The 18,133-nt window shown below is 38.3% G+C and overlaps 1 protein-coding gene across 1 annotated transcript; it reads left to right on the top strand.

Moving 5' to 3' along the window:
- Positions 1-134: 134 nt before the first annotated feature.
- Positions 135-16,356, top strand: CFAP97 (cilia and flagella associated protein 97). The gene is made up of 4 exons (XM_052661485.1): positions 135-1,152; positions 9,314-9,579; positions 14,967-15,117; positions 16,226-16,356. The coding sequence occupies exons 1-4, from the start codon at positions 135-137 to the stop codon at positions 16,354-16,356; spliced, it is 1,566 nt and encodes a 521-aa protein (XP_052517445.1).
- Positions 16,357-18,133: the final 1,777 nt, after the last annotated feature.

Here is an 18,133-nt window from a genome sequence, read left to right as displayed (position 1 = left end):
CCCTTTGTATATTACCCAGACTTCTCAGTTTGGGAAAATTTGCAATTACTGTATAAAAATAAAAAGAGTAATTTGGAAGTTACTCTTAGTCTGATGGTTACACTTTCCTTCTTTTCAGATATATTGTTGCCAGCATGGATCGGTTTGACGATATATCAGAAGGTGAAGTGGACCATTCTTTCTTTGACAGTGACTTCGAAGAAGCAAAGAAAGGTGACAGCAGCTCAGTTTTTGACAAGCAGGATGATGACGCTGAAGAGAGAATAGACAAAGATACGGAAAATGTAAACTTGAAACTTGGACTACAAAGAAAGGAAGATGATCTTACTGAGAAGGGAACGGAGAGCAATGGGAAAACTCCTCCAGAGGATCACCCTATAGAAGATGATAATTCCTCGTCCTCGACCACTTCTTCAAGATCAAAATTGTGTGATGCTAGAGTGGAACATAAAATACGCTTGCCCACTCCAAATAGCCTTCCCCCAACTGTAAAAGACGGTGAGCACGACTACTATACAGATGGAGAGGAGAGCACTGATGATGAGAAAAAGCATCATGTCAGGTCGAAGTCAGCTAAGCTGCCGAATAACTTCAAGAAAAGCCTAAGTAAAAAGTATTCCAGAAGCAGTTCCTCTTCCTCTTTGTCCTCCTCTTCAAGTTCTGATACAGGCTGTTCAGATAACGGATCTGATGTCGGCCTGTCTGATTCATCTCCATCACTGAAGAAGTGTCTCCCTGGCGCCACCCACTTGTCACCCAAACTGAAATATAAACCAGGAGAAAAATCACCAGGAGCCCACACTTCAGGTACAAAACCCAAGGTTGGTGATGACACCGAAGAATCGGAAGACACTGTGACGGATGTCACTCCTTTATCGACCCCGGACATCAGCCCGGTTCAGTCTTTCGAACTGGGTGCCTCAAGCGACCGAAAAATGAAAGTTAAAAGGCAAGAAAATGTGAGGCAAGAAGTATATGAAAATGTTGAAGATTCGAAAAATAACTCGAAATCTTTGAAATCAGCCAAAAAAGGGAAGGAAAAACATGAACCCAGTCTCACCTCAAAGTCAATGCCGTTGGATTCCACTTTAGACCACAGATATAAACAAAAAGTCTTACATGACACAATGGACCTGAGTCATCTCTTAAAAGGTAATTTTCAACACTGTGTTTGGAATTTATTTTTTAAATCACTATATCTGGAGATAGGGCCTTTATTTTGTAATTTATTTTTGGCTGCATGGACTAGTTGTGGCAAGGGGTGGGGGCTACCCTCTAGTTGGGGTGCACAGTCTTCTTATTTTGGTGGCTTCTCGTTGCAGAGCACCCGTTCTAGGTGCATGGGCTTCATAGCTGCAGCACGTGGGCTCAGTAGTTGTGGTATATGGGCTTAGTTACTCCTTGGCATGCGGGATCCACCCAGACCAGGGATCGAAACCCTGTCCCCTGCATTGGCTGGTGGATTCTTATCCACTGTACCCCCAGGGAAGTCCTGTGTATTGAAGGTAAATATTAAACCTAATATTATATTGAGCTGAAATATTAAATGCTATGAATTTGCCTCGATTTTTCTAGTAGGTGTGTTTTATTGTTTGAGATCATGGATATATTATTATAATGTAACCAAGTTATTTCATTTAAAAATACCTGGAATATCATTATTTATATTACTGTAAAACTGATCAACTGGGACTAGAAAGTACTTCACAGTGATTCTTAGAAACTCAAAATGCCTCAAAATGCGTGGAGAGCGGATAATGTTTTCCTACGTTTGATGGAGACATGGGTGTAAGATATATTTCACTTTCTTTAAGAAAGAAAGCAAGAGCACCAAGTTTAAGGGAAGGTGGCATGAATGCTGGCAAATTAAGAGAGCTCAGAGTAAACTGTAGGAGACATTCAGATTTTAAGTTAAGTCTAGAGAGAATTACTGGAAAATAATTACCAAGCTGATGAAATAGCATGATTCAAGTTTTAGTTACTTTTAAGATAGAAGGATTTAAGAATTAAGATAATCCTGACTACTGTATTTCTGACTCAATATATTTATACCCATTATTTAGTTGGAAAGAAACAGTATATTCCAGGTGAAGAAAAAGCAACCTCAAACTTCATCTGTGACTAGTTAATACAAAACTAAAAATATTGAGCTTGCAGGTTAGGTTTTAGGGCAATTGAAGATAAAGTTTTTAAGTTGCAAATAAGACTCTCTTGTCTTCATTTGTTTGAAATGTTAGTTGAAAGAATAAATCTTCAGCTACATAATTTACATTATGTAAATTCCTATCATGGCCTGATAGAAGGGCATAAATAAGTCCCTTATTTGGTCAAATGAGTCTCATAGATTGATAAAATGTATTTTGGAGCAACTTACACTTGTGAATGTCCCCTCTTTTATAGGTTTTCTTTGATTGTTACTCATTGATTGCTTAATTATTTAAAATATCAATAGTATAAGGAAGAATACTCAGAAAGTAAAGTCTTGAAAAAGATATACCAGGCTGATAAGAAAGAGAAAATAAAGTATCAATCTTGTTAGTACACAAAGTAGAATTCAAAATCAGATTCTTGACATTGCCTATTACTATCTAGTGGCTAAGTCTCCACTCAGCATGCCTTTCCTGATAAATGCTCATTCAATCTCTTAAAACTTTCAAGACTGAGTTTTCTATTCTTGCCCATCTGCTTCTTCCCCTAACAATGGGAATGATCTTTAAAAAAGTAGATCAGACCTACTAGTTTCCTTCTTAACTCTTCAGTGGGCTTAACTCTTAGGTTAAAAATAAATACCAAATTTCTTACCATAGGCTAACAGACTATTTAAGGGCTTCCCTGGTGGCACAGAGGTTAAAGCATCAGCCTGCAATGTGGGAGACCTGGGTTTGATCCCTGGGTCAGGAAGATCCTCTAGAGAAGGAAATGGCAACCCACTCCAGTATTCTTGCCTGGAGAATCCCATGGACGGAGGAGCTTGGTGGGCTACAGTCCACGGGTCGCAAAGAGTCGGACACGACTGAGCGACTTCACTTTCACTTTCAACAGACAATTCATTCAGTGACTCTTCATCCCAGGAAGTATGTGAGCATCTCTTGGAGAACTACGCAAATTATTAAAACAAACTATTAAGTACTGATGCTTGGGCCATGGAGAGCCTGGTGCACTTGTCTAATATGCAGTTAAAGTTGATGAACCATGGCTCGCCATCATATGTTTACTGCCTTCAGCTCCTCTTTCTCTCATTACCTCTCTGTCCAGTCACAGTACTTCCTTACTGTTCATAGAATGTTAATACTTTGCACTCGTGGAGTATTTGCACTTGAGGTTGGCCTCTCTCTCTGTAGAGGCTACTTCAGTCTGTTGCTCGGCCCTCAGCTTATCCATCACCTTCTCAGAAGTACTCTTCTGAACGTGCTGTGCAGAAGTTTCACACCCACCCCTGCCTCACGGTCACAAAAGCCCATTTCCTTTCAGGAGACTCTGGAGTTAGTGTAAGCAACATGAGGGCAGGATCTTATTCTTTGCTGGAATCCCCGCATTAGACACTATTTGTTACCTAAAGGACTGTGGGACACTTCTGTCCAAAGTGCTAATGGTCAGGAAGTATGCATCTTAAGTTTCACTGAAATTGGATTTTGTAACAGTTACTCACTAGTCTTAGGTTTGCCGTCTGAAATACATACAGTAAGTCTTTGCCTCCTGCTTCTACCTTATAATCTTATCCTGCTTTGACTCGGAAACAGAGCTAAAATGTGGCTCAGTCTCTAGGCACATGGGCTAGAGCTTTATTCAGTCTGCTGCCCTCTGGGGATCCCTGATCACAGGACCCACCCATAGAGTACGTGGTGCTCAGGGTTACTACAAGCCCAAGAACAAAGTGGCATTTTTCCCCCTTGATGCATCTGTTTTTGGAGTCACCAATATATCCCACCAAAGATTCTTTATAGCAGTAGAGTATGTTTTAAATACTAATTGTGGCAATCAGTCTATGCATACGGTGTTTCTTGAGGTTTCTCAAATTATTATTCCTGCTGAATTTGCCCAGTGAAGCTTTCAGATCCAAGAATATTTTTGTTTTTCTTTTTTTCATTTTCCCCATAGAGCTAAGCCAGGGACATGTGAGATGTGTGTGCGTGGCCAAGCTGTGTCGCTCTGGCTGTCTTCTATTAAGGCAGGCAGTAAAAGATTACAGAAGTGTTCAACTCTGCTTCTCTTCTCACTAATTTTTTATTTTTATAAAATGTGATATTTACATAGAACTGGTTTATTATTTTCAGATGAATTAACAGATATCTTTCAGTTTTTTACCATTAATTTCTAACATGGTAAATATTGATAGATATAACCTACATAAACATTATTTGGGGTCCTCAGTAAACCTGTGGTGTGAGGTCTGTTTAAGAACTTCTATACCTGAAGAATGGATTTATAATCTATTAGAGAAAAAATAAATTAGCATAGTCAGTCTTCAAAAAGGGGGAAAATGGGGGAAAAGAACCAAAAAAAAAAGCATTTTTTTGAAGATATAAAATTGTGAGAAGAGATCAAACAATATAAGTAAATTGTTTTGACTTATCAGAAGGTCTTATCAGAGGGGATAAATTTTTTTAATCAAGTCCAACCTGCAAAGATGTTTAAAATGTCAATAGTATAGGAAGAATGAAAGTAAAGGTTTGAAAAAGTTATGCCAGGCAGGTAACAAGGAGGAAATAGAAATATCAATCTTATTAGTACACAAAATAGAATTTAAGATGTGAAGATCGCTGAAAGGGACAAAGAAGAGTATTTTACATGAATCAACTGACCAGGTACACTAAAAAAGATTTAACAGTCGTTGATTTGAAGTGTTTGATAAAAGCCAAACAGAGCTAGATGATGAAATTGATAAAGCCGTAATCACTATGGAAGATTGGTAGATGTTAGACAAAAAATAAGTATGAACTACCCACTTATGGGCTGCACTTGGCCCATGGGTTTTGTTTTTTTTTTTTCTATTACATAATATATATTTTTAAGTGATGAGATAGCAGTTTCTATTGCTACATAACAAATTACCCTAGTACTGAGGGTATAGTCATAGTCGCTCAGTCGTGTCCAACTCTTTGCAATCCCATGGACTAATGTGGCCCACCAGGCTTAATTCTCGAGGCAAGAATAGTGGAGTGGGTAGCCATTCCCTTTTCCAGGGGATCCTCCTGACCCAGGGATCGAACCCCGGTCTCCCACACTGGAAGCAGATTCTTTACCGTCTGAGCCACCAGGGAAGTCCCTTAGGGTATAGAGAGAGACTCAAAGGTGGGGATGACTTGACAGGTGGGGCCTGGGATCATCTGAGTGCTGGTGTACTCACACAAGTGTCTGGGCTTGGGGTGACTTAGAGACCCGGACTTGCTGAGCAGAGGGCTCGTGCGTGGCCTCTCCCTGTGGTCTAGCTACTTCAGGTACCGTAGCCTCAGTGCAGATGATTCAGAGCCCCGAGGACAGTGTTCCAGGAAACAAGGCGCAAACCTTACCACCTTTTATGACCTAGCATCGGAAGCAATGTGGCATCATTTCTTCCATGTTCTATTGGCTATACACCTTCCCAGATTTAAGAGCTGGGGCGTAGACCCTCCTTCTTAATGGGAGGAGTGTCAAATAACACAGACACTCTGCAAAACTTCTTTAGTCCACCCTCTGGCCATACATTAATTTACATTCCTCCCAAGTGCAAAACTATGTTCCCCCTTTTCAAAGATCCCTCCCACCTGGTGATCCAGGGTTAAAGCAAGTCCCAAGGGCAGCTGTGGCTCATTGGGCGTGGTTCCTCAATTTTAGCTCGAGTACTTTGAGAATCTTCTGCCAGGAGAGACTAGGAAGCCGACATAGTAATAATTTTGAACCCCAGAAGTCCCAACTGTGATATTCTCTACAAATCCTGCTTGAAAACTGACCGATTCCTTTTTTAGTTCATCTGTTTTCTGTCCTGTCTTCTTATGGTGGTAAAATAAACTATTGATACTTTAAAGATTTTCCCTGGAGATCTGCTTAGCAAAATCCACCAATGGCAGAAGGTACGTTTTCCATTTTCCTTGCTGTCAGAGCCAACAGTGTTGCTAAAATTCTGCCACTTGATCATCTTCACCAGCAGTCTCCTCCAACCCTTTCTAGCTCCACTTACTATCTGGTCTCAAAGCTAGTGCTCCAGATGTTAGGTTTTTGTTGAAGTAGTACCCTACTCCTGGTACTCTGTTCTGTGTGTTAGTTACTATTGCTCTGATGACAGACCACAATCTTAGATGGGTAAAGTGGCAGCCTAGGATGACCTGAAGGCTGGGATCACAGTGCCCACGCCACACATAGCCCCTCTATGTGGTTTTGATGTCCTCACAGGGTAGTCAGCCTCACAGCCTCAGGGCAGCCAGACACAGGGTGGCCCAGGGTCCCAAGCACAAGGATTCCAGAGACAAGGCGGGGTGGGCTGCATCTATCTCTATTTTTGCCAAGCCTTGGGCTGTATCGTGTTGGTCCCCGCCATCACAGACCTGCCCAGATGCAAAGGAAGGAGACCGGAAGAACGTCTCAGAAGTTCTCATCTGATAAGATGTTCATAAAGAAGATAAAGAAACTTAGTAAATTTAGTTATTATTCCTTGAATCATCACCTCTCAGTTACAAGAGTTGGGATTTAAAAAAAAAACAAAACCTTTGAAACATCATTTTAAAAAGCAAATATCATTGGTTTTTTAAATTGGGATCGTGAATATGCCTACAGGGTGGATTTTTTTTAAAGAAAAACTAGTATTATGTAAATAAGGACATAATATGGCTTGGGATAAGTTTTCCATTAATAGTATTCACATAAACATTTTAAATGCTGTCTGTATCACAGTTTAGGTGCAAGTTAAGCTGGTACTTCTAGTAAATGGTGTTACTGAGTCAAGAAGTGGCTCTAGTGATAATGGACATATTGAAATACTATAAAGAGTTTGAGCAAAATGTTTCATTAACGAAAATTAGGGAAAAGCAGTACTTCTTAAATGTGTCATTTAAATAATGTACATATTTATATTAATATATTTTTATCCCTGAAACTTTATTCAAATTAATATTATTTTCGATCTTAATTGGAAAGACAGTGGATCATATATTGGAGGTTGCCTCATACTAAAGTGTATAGTAGCCACTTTAGAAAAATGTGTTAATGATACCTGGCATCAGTATGTAAGCACTCAACATATACTTTTCCCATCAAGGGAGGTTAGAATGCTGTTTTGTTTTTTTTTTTTAAATGAATTAGTTTGAAATCCTTCCTTTATTTTATTTTTAGCTGTTGCCTTATTTTACTTATAAAAGCTTTTTGTAAATGACATTAGGAAAATAGCTTACTTTTAATTCCCTCTAGAACTTAATTTTAAAGGCTAAATTAATCTAGAAACCTTATTCAATTCTACAAAATAGATATTTCTTGGAAGTAAGATAATTTATATATCTCCTTCTAAATGTGTTCCTATTCAGGTTTCATGATTAGTTTGGTGAGCTTTTCAACAAATTACTAGTCATTAATTTCCTAATTTTTCCTATCAGGAAGTCACTGTTAATATTTTTTTTTAAAGTTTCCTTAATTTCTGATCGTCTGGTTTAAGCGTTGAGATGTACAGTTTTGTGACCTTGCTCAAAGGATTTAACTTTTCTGCACCAGTCACATTTTTAAATGGGGTTAAAAATGCTTGTAACAGCATAAAATACTAAGCAAGTAAAAGAGTGTACTTGCTTAGTACAAGTACAACCACAAGATGGTTGTTGTTCAGTCACTAAGTGTGCCTGACTCTTCGCAGTGCCGTGGGCTGCAGCACGCCAGGCTTCTCTGAGCTTCACTATCTCCCGGAGTTTGCTCAAATTCATGTCCACTGAGTCCATGAGGCTATCTTAACGATCTCATGCTCTGTCATCCTCTTCTCCTTTTGCCTTCAGTCTTTCCCAGCATCAGGGTCTTTTCCAATGAGGAGGGAATGGCAAACAGCACCAGTATTCTTTCCATGAGAACCCCATGAACATAAAGGTACTCTGATATAATGAAAGCAAATAATGGGGGACTTCCAGTGGCTAAGACTCCACACTTCCAGTGCAGGGGGCCTGGGGTCAATCCCTGGTCAGGGAATTAGATCCTGTATGCCTCAACTAAGACCCAGTGTAGCCAAATAAATGATTAATTTAAAACAAACAATGGTTACTTTAAAAAGATATTGTTAAAACAAATGTACCAAATTATATCAAATGTTAATCTGATATAATACATTCATTTTTAGCAGAAACTTTAGGTGAAACAAGCTTAATATGTTTAGAAATTTCTGATAACTGTTCAGTAATAATTGTGACTTGCTGAAAATTATTCTAGTAATATGAAATACTGATAATTTAGCATGTCGATAAAAATTTCATTTGATAATCATAGTATACAAAATATTTTTCTTGATTAAAAGCTCTTTTTATATAAGGTATTCATTTGGCTTATGTCTAGTCAGGAATAATAGTTTGACTTTTATAGTAGAAGTATTTGTTACAATGCCAATATCAAGACCGTAAGTCTTGTAGAGTAAAATTCTTTCAGGTTAAGTTGAAAGTTTCAGAATATTCTAGGTTTGCTTTTGCCATTTTCTGGCCACTGTTTGCGTTGCTGAGAACATTTTATTTTATTGAATTCTGTGTGTCTGTGTGCTCAGTCGTTCAGTTGTATCCAATTCTTTGCTACCCCATGGACTGTAGCCGGCCAGGTTTCTCTGTCCATGGGATTTTCCAGGCAAGAGGACTGGAGTGGGTTGCCACTTCCTGCTCCAGGGGATTTTCCCGACCCAGGGTTCGAACCCGCATCTCCTGCATTGCACATGGAATCTTGTGCACCACTTGGGATGCCTTTCTGACTGATAAAAACCATCTCAACTGAGTATTCTGTCAATGCAATCCACCAGAGGTTTCTAACTTTTAAGCTGCCTTTAGGAGAACATACAATGAACACGACAAAAGCATTTTCCATAAATTATATCTGCAGTCTACACCCAGTGCCTTGTTCATTTCTTATTAAAATATTTTCATGGTTTTGTGTATAGCGTTTATTCCCAAAGAACCCAATGAGCATAAACCTCTAAGCTGCCTCTGTATTTTTTTCTACCCAGTTGTTGTCTGGATGTCGTTGAAATTATTCCATACATCCCTTATCATGAATTAATGTAGTTTCCGTTTATAAAAATTAAAGCATATACCATTATGCCATCATATTGCTGTTTATTTAGCCATTTTTCCTTTTTTTGTTCACTTTTTTTTGTTGTTCACTTCTGTAGCCTTTCTGCACTTAGATAAAAAGAGACCACAAAAACATCACTTTGATCAGCCTTCAGTAGCACCTAGGAAAAACTACTCTTTCACAAGAGAGGAAGTGAGGCAGATTGATCGAGAAAATCAGAGGCTTTTGAAAGAACTGTCGAGACAGGCTGAGAAACCAGGAAGCAAGAGTATGATTCCAAGATCGACTGGTCCTCCCCCTAAGTTGTATCATAGTGCTCTCAACAGACAGAGGGAACAACAAAGGATTGAAAGAGAAAATTTGGTAAGTGACTGATTAACATTTTAGTCATCAAATAAAGTGCATTTGTACTGATTTGTAAGCCCAACTTTCAGCAAACCCAATACAGCCAAATTTTCTAAATGATATGAAAGTAGGAATAGGTTTGTATGGCATAAAACATAGGACGAGCCATGAGCCTGGAAGGTAACAGTATGTGCTTTTTTTATCCAGGAAACTATATTTTAAGGGAGTATTAAATGAAAATACTGCAAGGTCTATTATGTATTTGACTAGATCTGTTAAATTACTATAGCAATATAGGAAAAGGTATCCAAGGGTTAGATACATACATCTTCTGTGAAGTACTCAGTCACTAGCTTAATCTATTTTACTCATTTTATCCTCAAAAGCTAAAATAATTTATATATCATTTATTTTAAATAATACACACATTCTCAGAGAGGTGCCCTGCTGCTTGAATGTATGAAAGACATTGATTATTAAAAATCATACAGTAGTAGTCCTTTGATATCCTAAGAAATATATATATGGAAACTTGAAAATCCTCACATTAAAAAACTACTATTCATAGCATATCATTTTCTTTATAAATGCAATTCATAATTGCTGATATTTACAGAGCTTTTTAATGCTGGGCATTGTTCCAAGTGTCTTCTAAATATTAGCTAATTGAATCCAGACAATAATTCTTTCAGGGACATACTTTATTTTTATCCACATCTTACAGGTAGAATAATTGAGACCTAAAAGGGTTAAATAATTAACCCATGGACAAGGAGCTGCTAAGCAAGTGACTGAGCCAAGATTTTAAACCCAGGTAGCATCTTCAACTAAAGTTAGACTCTTAATGAACACATACATTCAGAGTTAACATAAGTGATAAAGCTGTTATTAAAATTACTAGAACAGTTCCCCAAATTCATCCTTATTATGTTTCATCATCAGTACAGTTCTACTTACCCTGAATTTGTAAGAGTAACTCTTATGAATTTATTACTATCACACCAAGAGTTGGTGAGCTAGGGTAGTATATTTGCAAAAAATAGTAAAATATTGGTCAAGAGAGTTACCCTGAACATGGCAGGGAGTAGATTATAGCAGAACAAGTTGAAATGAGGTTGGTGGGTAGTGAACTAGATGGTAACTTTCTACGTATCACTCTAGCAAGTTCAGGATTCATTTACATTTTATGATAATGGGTAAACAGCTAGAGCAGGTGGTAGAATCATATCCGGGTTTCCTCGCTTCGGGATTACTTTTTTCTTTTTAACATCTTTTTTGAGGTATAATTTACCCATGCTATACCCATCTAAAGTATACAGTTCAGAGGGTTCTGATAAATTACATGATTCATTTTTTTAAGTCATATGTAAACGTAACAAAATTTGCCACTTTAGCTTTTTAAAATTTTCGGTATCTTCTTCCTTATTATTTTGGTATGTGCATACTGCCACGTTTATTTCTGGTCTACTCCTGGCGGGGCTGTGTCTTTGTCGTGGCATGCGGGCTTTCTCTAGTTGCGAGGAGCAGGGGCCCCTCGTTAGTGTGGCTTGTAGTCTCGCTGTGGCAGCTTCTCTCGCTGCAGAGTACACGGGCGCTCGGGCACAGGGGCTGCTTAGCTGTGGCTCACGGGCCGCAGAGCGTACAGGCTTCAGTCGCTGTGGCGCGCAAGCCCAGTTGCCCCACGGCCCGTGAAGTCCTCCAGGACCAGGGATCCAGCCTGTGTCCTTTGCATTGGCAGGCAGGATTCTTATCCATACGCCCCCAGGGAGGTTCACCGTTTTACCTGTTTTGAGTGATTGGTTCAGTGACATTAATTACATTCACAATGTTGTGAATTGTGAGTAAATACTACTTATTTCCAAAACTTTTTTGATCACTCCGTACAGAAATACTGTGCCAAACAGTAACGCTCTGTTCTCCCTTCCCCTCAGCCCTGGGCAACCTCTACTCTACCCTCTGTCTCTATTTGTCTATTCCAGATACTTCATATTAGTAGAATAATAGACGCTTCGGTCATTTTGTCTCTGGCTCATTTCACTCCATTATGTTTTCAAGGTCCATCCTTAGCCTGTATCGGAACTTCATTCCTTTTTGTGGCTGAGTAATAGTCCATGTATGTATATGTGCCACATTTTGATTCCGCGTTCATCTGACCATGGACACTTGGGTTATTTGCACATTTTGGCTATTGTGAATAGTGCTGCACTATAGGTGTCTCTTCAGGTCCCAGCTTTCAGTTCCTTTAGCTGTGTGCCTATGAGTGGAATGGCTGGGTCATATAGTAATTCTATATTTATTGTTTTGAGGAACTTGGGTTTACTTTTGAGAAGTTGAAGCCATTAATATCTAGGGACTATTCTAGATACAAACGAGATGAAAACTGGCAAACAGCTTCTGTTATACCCCATATCAATTGTACATCTCAGCTATTTTAATAAGCAATGGAAAATTACCGCTTTTTTTTCTTTTTATTTTGTTACTTAGTAATTTGTATATGTGAACAATATTTGTCTCCATTTCATGGTAGGATCTTATTTGTTATACTCAGAACAGTAGAACATAAAGTGAACCACATGTTTAATTTTAATTTTCCTAACAGTTACATTAGAAACATCAAAGAAACAGGTGAAATTATTCTACTATAATATTTACCGGACTATATAAGAAATATTACACTTTAACATGTAATAAATACAAAAAATTGTTGAGAGATATTTTACGTTTTTTGGTACTAAGTCTCTGAAGTCTGTTGTATATTTTATACTTAGAGCATATATCAATTTGAACTAGCCACATTTTAAATGTTCTGTAACAATATGTGGCTTGTGGCCTTGGACAGTGCAGCTGTGGATCAAAAGCTTAATTCACAAGAAGTAGAAAAAGTAGCTTAAAGCTAAATGGTGAAATAAGCATAATTTATTAAACAAATTATTATGTTATTGTAAGGAATAGTATCTTCATGGGAAATAGATGGGGAAACAGTGTCAGACTTGATTTTTTGGGGCTCCAAAGGAGGTCAACCCTGGGATTTCTTTGGAAGGAATGATGCTAAAGCTGAAACTCCAGTACTTTGGCCACCTCATGCGAAGAGTTGACTCATTGGAAAAGACTGATGCTGGGAGGGATTGAGGGCAGGAGGAGAAGGGGACGACCGAGGATGAGATGGCTGGATGGTATCACAGACTCGATGGACATGAGTCTGAGTGAACTCCGAGAGATGGTGATGGACAGGGAGGCCTGGCGTGCTGCGATTCATGGGGTCACAAAGAGTCGGACACGACTAAGCGACTGAACTGAACTGAAAATCACTGCAGATGGTGACTGCAGCCATGAAACTAAAGAAAAGTTATGACCAACCTAGATAGCATATTGAAAAGCAGAGACATTACTTTGCCGACTAAGGTCCGTCTAGTCAAGGCTATGGTTTTTCCAGTAGTCATGTATGGATGTGAGAGTTGGACTGTGAAGAAGGCTGAGCACCGAAGAATTGATGCTTTTGAACTGTGGTGTTGGAGAAGACTCTTGAGAGTCCCTTGGACTGCAAGGAGATCCAACCAGTCCATTCTGAAGGAGATCAGCCCTGGGATTTCTTTGGAAGGAATGATGCTAAAGCTGAAACTCCAGTGCTTTGGCCACCTCATGCGAAGAGTTGACTCATTGGAAAAGACTCTGATGCTGGGAGGGACTAGGGGCAGGAGGAGAAGGGGACGGACAGAGGATGAGATGGCTAGATGGCATCACTGCCTCGATGGACGCGAGTCTGAGTGAATGAACTATGGGAGTTGGTGATGGACAGGGAGGCCTGGCATGCTGCGATTCATGGGGTCGCAAAGAGTCAGACACGACTGAGCGACTGAACTGAACTGAAGGAATAGTAATTGTCCAGATTTATGTTTAACTCTTCTTTATTAAGCAAATATTTGCTTTATTAAGCAAAATAAAACTAATTCTATATATTGTAATATTTTTTTCTTGGCTGGTCCTTTGCATTTATTCTTCAAAATAGCTGATTATTTTTTCTTTATAAAATTTTTTAATTAAATTTTTGTTGGAATTGTGTTGAATTTACATTTTAATTGCAGAGTGTTGGGTACTCTTAAAATATTACCTTTTAATCTAGAAATATGGTATGTCCTTCTGTTTACTCAAGCCTTCTTAACACTCGACCTTAGTAAGGTTTTGTAGTTTTCTTTAAAACTGTATTTTTTATGTTACTGCCACGACATTTTTCATTTTGTCTTCTGATTGGTTATTTTCATAAACCATCAACTTTTGTGTATTCATTGTATAACCAGCCACCTACCAAACCCTTATATAGAGCCGAATTGGCTCAAATGGTTCGTCAGTGTGAGATAATACACTTTTTAACCTGTTTGCCGGAGTGTTGTAATCAAAACACACATGCAAGGGTGCACACGTGCACACACACCACTTTTGTGTCCAATGTACTGCACAACCAGGGTCCATTACTTTGTAATTTTCATGATTCATAATCCTTCATTTGCTCCATCTCCAGTGATAGAGACCAGTTCACATGGCCCACAGGCATGATGACTAAAGCAATTCTGTTCCAGTTCCCTAACATCAGCTCCTTAGCAATCCCAGAGGCTGCAAGCCTCCAGGCAAAAGGAGTGGTGCGGTGCAGAACAGGTGTAGAGGACAGCCCTCTCCAGTAGAGGGCGTACTTGCTACATAAAGACCCAACTGTATTAGAACTTTGTTACTTCAAAAGGGGATAATTTTTTTAATTCATAAAATTTGAAGAAAAAAAAAATTAAAAAAATTAAAAATAAAAATAAATAAAATAAAATTTGAAACTGTTCTTGTTAAACCATGTTTCCATATATTCATTTGGACACAATATGAATTCTATTTTTAAGAAAAATTGCAAGAATAATCTTAGCAGAAGGAGAAGGGAAGAGGTCAAGGAGGGTACTTTATAGTTTCCTATAGTACGGTTTAGTTTCACTTGACTCGCTGAAAGAAATGACATTATTTCATGCTCTTAAATGTATATATGTCAGTTCCTCTCTAAGCATATGTTCACAGTCATTTCTAGGGTTGAACACTGGGCTCTTAGCATTATTACTCCCATAATGTAATTTCTATGAGAAAGTAAGGTTTAATATTTTTCAACTTACAGCATCTTTTCTCTAAGATTGTAACCTGACAAGCAAGAGAGCTGTGTCTACAATTAGTTGTTAAAATCATAGTGGTTTTGGTTAGCTGTAGGACAGGTAGAAACTTTTAGATTTTCCACATTATTATTGAAATATCTTTTCCGTATGACTTGAAGTCTTTTCTACTTTATTTTGTGAATTTCAGGTTCTAGAAAGTGTTTGCCTTTTTAAAGAACGATTGTGATTTATCTAATGTTAGCTTTTAAATTGTTCATTTAAATGAAGGCTTTTTTGAAAAGGCTTGAAGCTGTGAAGCCAACAGTTGGCATGAAACGCTCAGAGCAGCTGATGGACTATCACCGCAACATGGGTTATCTCAGCTCATCCCCAGTCTCCAGACGAGTGAGGTCCACCCTCAGCCAGTACAGCTCACTAAGTAAGCACACGCATACGTGTTTTGTACTTGTTTGTACCCTTTTCCCTTTTAAAAGTATATGACTTAGGTTCTTCTGATAGAGTTTTAAATGCTGACTTCCGGGATGCAGTCTGTTCTGTTTCACTGGCATGCCTTGTTTAGTGTTAGTTCACTTAACTTCAGGTTTCATTTTTTTACAGCGTATAATGGCAACATAGGAAGGAAACCAGGAGGTTAAACAACTGAAAATATCAGTAGTCTCTTAGGTAATGAGGAGAAACTTTTAATTTCAGTGTGCTTATTAAAGGAAGAAATAAACAGATAGACTGTTTAAAAGTGGCCAAAGCAGTCTCTTTAGCGGGTGAAGAATTTTCAGTAGTATCTTCCGGCCCTAATGCATGCTGCTGCTTCTTCACTGGTAACTAAGACAAGAATTAGCAATCTGTAGTCCTCAGATCAGTCCCTCTTAATGCTCAGTATATGATCTGCTACACACCCAGAGAATACAGGTGGGAGTGACCGCTGAGTGTTGGAGTGTACAACACACGGAAAGGCCAGACCGCTTTCCCTACAGAAGTCTGTGCCGTTACTTTATGTATGTGTTCTAAGCTATAAAGTCTGTAAAAGTTAGTCCTGACAGAAAGTTGGAACCACTTGTAGTCTTAAACAGTCTGATAACTAGTTTAATTCCATTCATTCATCCTCCACGCATCATTTCCTTGGTAGAGTTAGTGACGAAGACAGCATCTTATTCCAATAACTCACAATATCGTGCCTTGAATGTGCAAAATTATTTGTTAAATAAATGTATAAATGGTTATACAAAGAGATTTTATTTTTCCCACTTGAATCCTTTGAGAGGCTTTTAAAAACACTTACTCCCACCCCAAATCTATCGCATCAAAATGCCCTTGTATAGAGTTTGGTTATGTTTGTTATTTTAAGTTCCGCAGGGAATTCTGAAGTACATTCCTGGTTGAGAATAGAATTAGACTATTAAAAACACATGTGAGATAGAGAAGGCAGTTTTATTTTAATCTGGGCTTCGGATTAGGAAAGAAAGTGTATCAGATGATGATTTGTGTATTTAGTTAGTTCAGATAATTTCTTGCTCTTTGTCTATTTTCAGAAGGAGCTTCCAGGACGTCCAGTGCTACCAGTGGCCTCAGCTGTAAGAGTGAGCGATCTGCTTTTGACACAACTGGTGGTGGCCTGTTGCTAAGACCTAAGCCCCCGAATGTCCGTACAGCTTGGTTATAAAAACTCTTTTTACTTTAAACATTGTTCATCCAATTCTTAGTTGAAGTGCTCTTGTATAATGCTGTGATTCTCTGTGTAGACATCTAAATACTGGTTTAAGCAATTTAAGGTGTACAAATAGTGACTTGTATTTTAATTCGAGGCAAAATGGTTTTCAAAAAGACAACTTAATATAAAAATCAGTGTTTCCTGCGAGGAGGTGTTTATATGAGCCATGTGTATATTTTGTAGAGAAATGGTAGTATACCTGTGTCTTTTCTCAACATAGAAACTGGTTCAGCTGTCAGACTGATGAAGCAGTTGTGATAGCATCCTGCACGTTGGACCAAAATGTTAGCTATATAGTTCTCATTTAATGTGTTTCTGTTTTGTTTTCATTTTCTGTAAGTTTTATACAGTGAGCGTAGCTCTTGACTGACTTGGTTTTCTATTTGCTTCAGAACTTGGGTGGTGTGACTTATACCTTGATTGTAAGATAGTTATTATGAAACTGATCTTGAAATTTGTTCTCATTGGTGGCGCTGATTTAGATTTGAGGAGAAGACAGAAGCTTGCACTAGGGCAGTCCTTGTGATTCACCAGAGGTGCCTACTACCTCTGTAGATGTGTGCACTGAGTTAGATCTTAAAAATTTTATCAACCATTCCAGACCATTTCAAATTGTGAGCCTTAGAAAGCTCAATTTAGAAGCTCCTCTTTTGTGTTTTCCAGGGGAAGTAGGTAAGGATTCTGAGAAGTTAGGTTTCTTTAGAGCTCCTGCATTGTGAATAGTTTGTCCAAGGACCAGATCCTCATAAGCAAAAGCAAGTATTTGTTGAATTAGCAAACGAGCACCACCAGCTTGAGGAACCAAGAAGCAGATCCCAAGTTGTGTCAGGACAGAGGTTTAAGGGGTGTTGTTAATGGGTTTTGCTGTATTCAGCATTTATTGTTTTAAGTGAGAGGAAATGTAAGAAACAAATGCATTGTTCTCAGCCCTTTAGAAGCTCCAGCTACTGTTTTTAAAGGCTGACAAAGAAAACTAAAAATATGAATGATAAAGGAGGAAAAAATCCCATATTTGTTGAGGCTACTTTATAAAAGCCAATTTTTTTGTTTTGTTTTGGCCTTTTGTATTGAATCCTGGAGGTACCATTTTTGCCAGTTTCACTTTCAAAGACCTTTTGAAATTAGTGATGTGTGAGTAGGGTGTAATATAGTTGACTCTTGAAATCAGAGTATTTTTCCTGTCAATCTGTAGGCTCTTGTACAACGAAGTATATCTCGGTCATGTTGCTTCTGCTGTTCTAGTTATCACCGTTTTCACTTCTGGCCTTTTCTGTATACATTAAAATGTATTGCAAAGTTTCTACATTAAATGCCAAATCTGTCTCTTTTTTTTAGTGTGAATTTTTGATCTGTAAACACAGTGAGATTTGTTTTTTGTTTTTCTGGGTTGCTCAAGCTCTGTAGCGTGTATGCCAAACTTAACTTTTCTTAAACACCTTCAGCAGTAAGCCAAACTGCATTTTGCTAAACACCAATTCAGAATGTCTTGGTCTTAGTTTGTATTGATAGATTTTGTTTCGGGTAGGGCTTGAGAAGGGTGGGGAGAATGGAGTTAAAAAAATTCATGGGAAAACAACCTGACCGTAAGATTTTTCTGCTGCTTTCCTTGAGTTATAATGTTCATTTGTTGTTATTTGATATTCTGGTGTATAGGTTTTTACATCACTTAGTGCTTTACTTTATGAACTTTAGCTGTACTAAATCAAGGTTTTGTTTTTTACCTTATTGC

Source organism: Budorcas taxicolor, chromosome 24, assembly GCF_023091745.1.
Source record: "Budorcas taxicolor isolate Tak-1 chromosome 24, Takin1.1, whole genome shotgun sequence".
In the NCBI taxonomy this organism is placed as follows: domain Eukaryota; kingdom Metazoa; phylum Chordata; class Mammalia; order Artiodactyla; family Bovidae; genus Budorcas; species Budorcas taxicolor.
Note: the sequence above shows the minus strand (reverse complement) of the source record. Positions and strands in the feature narration are given on the sequence as shown.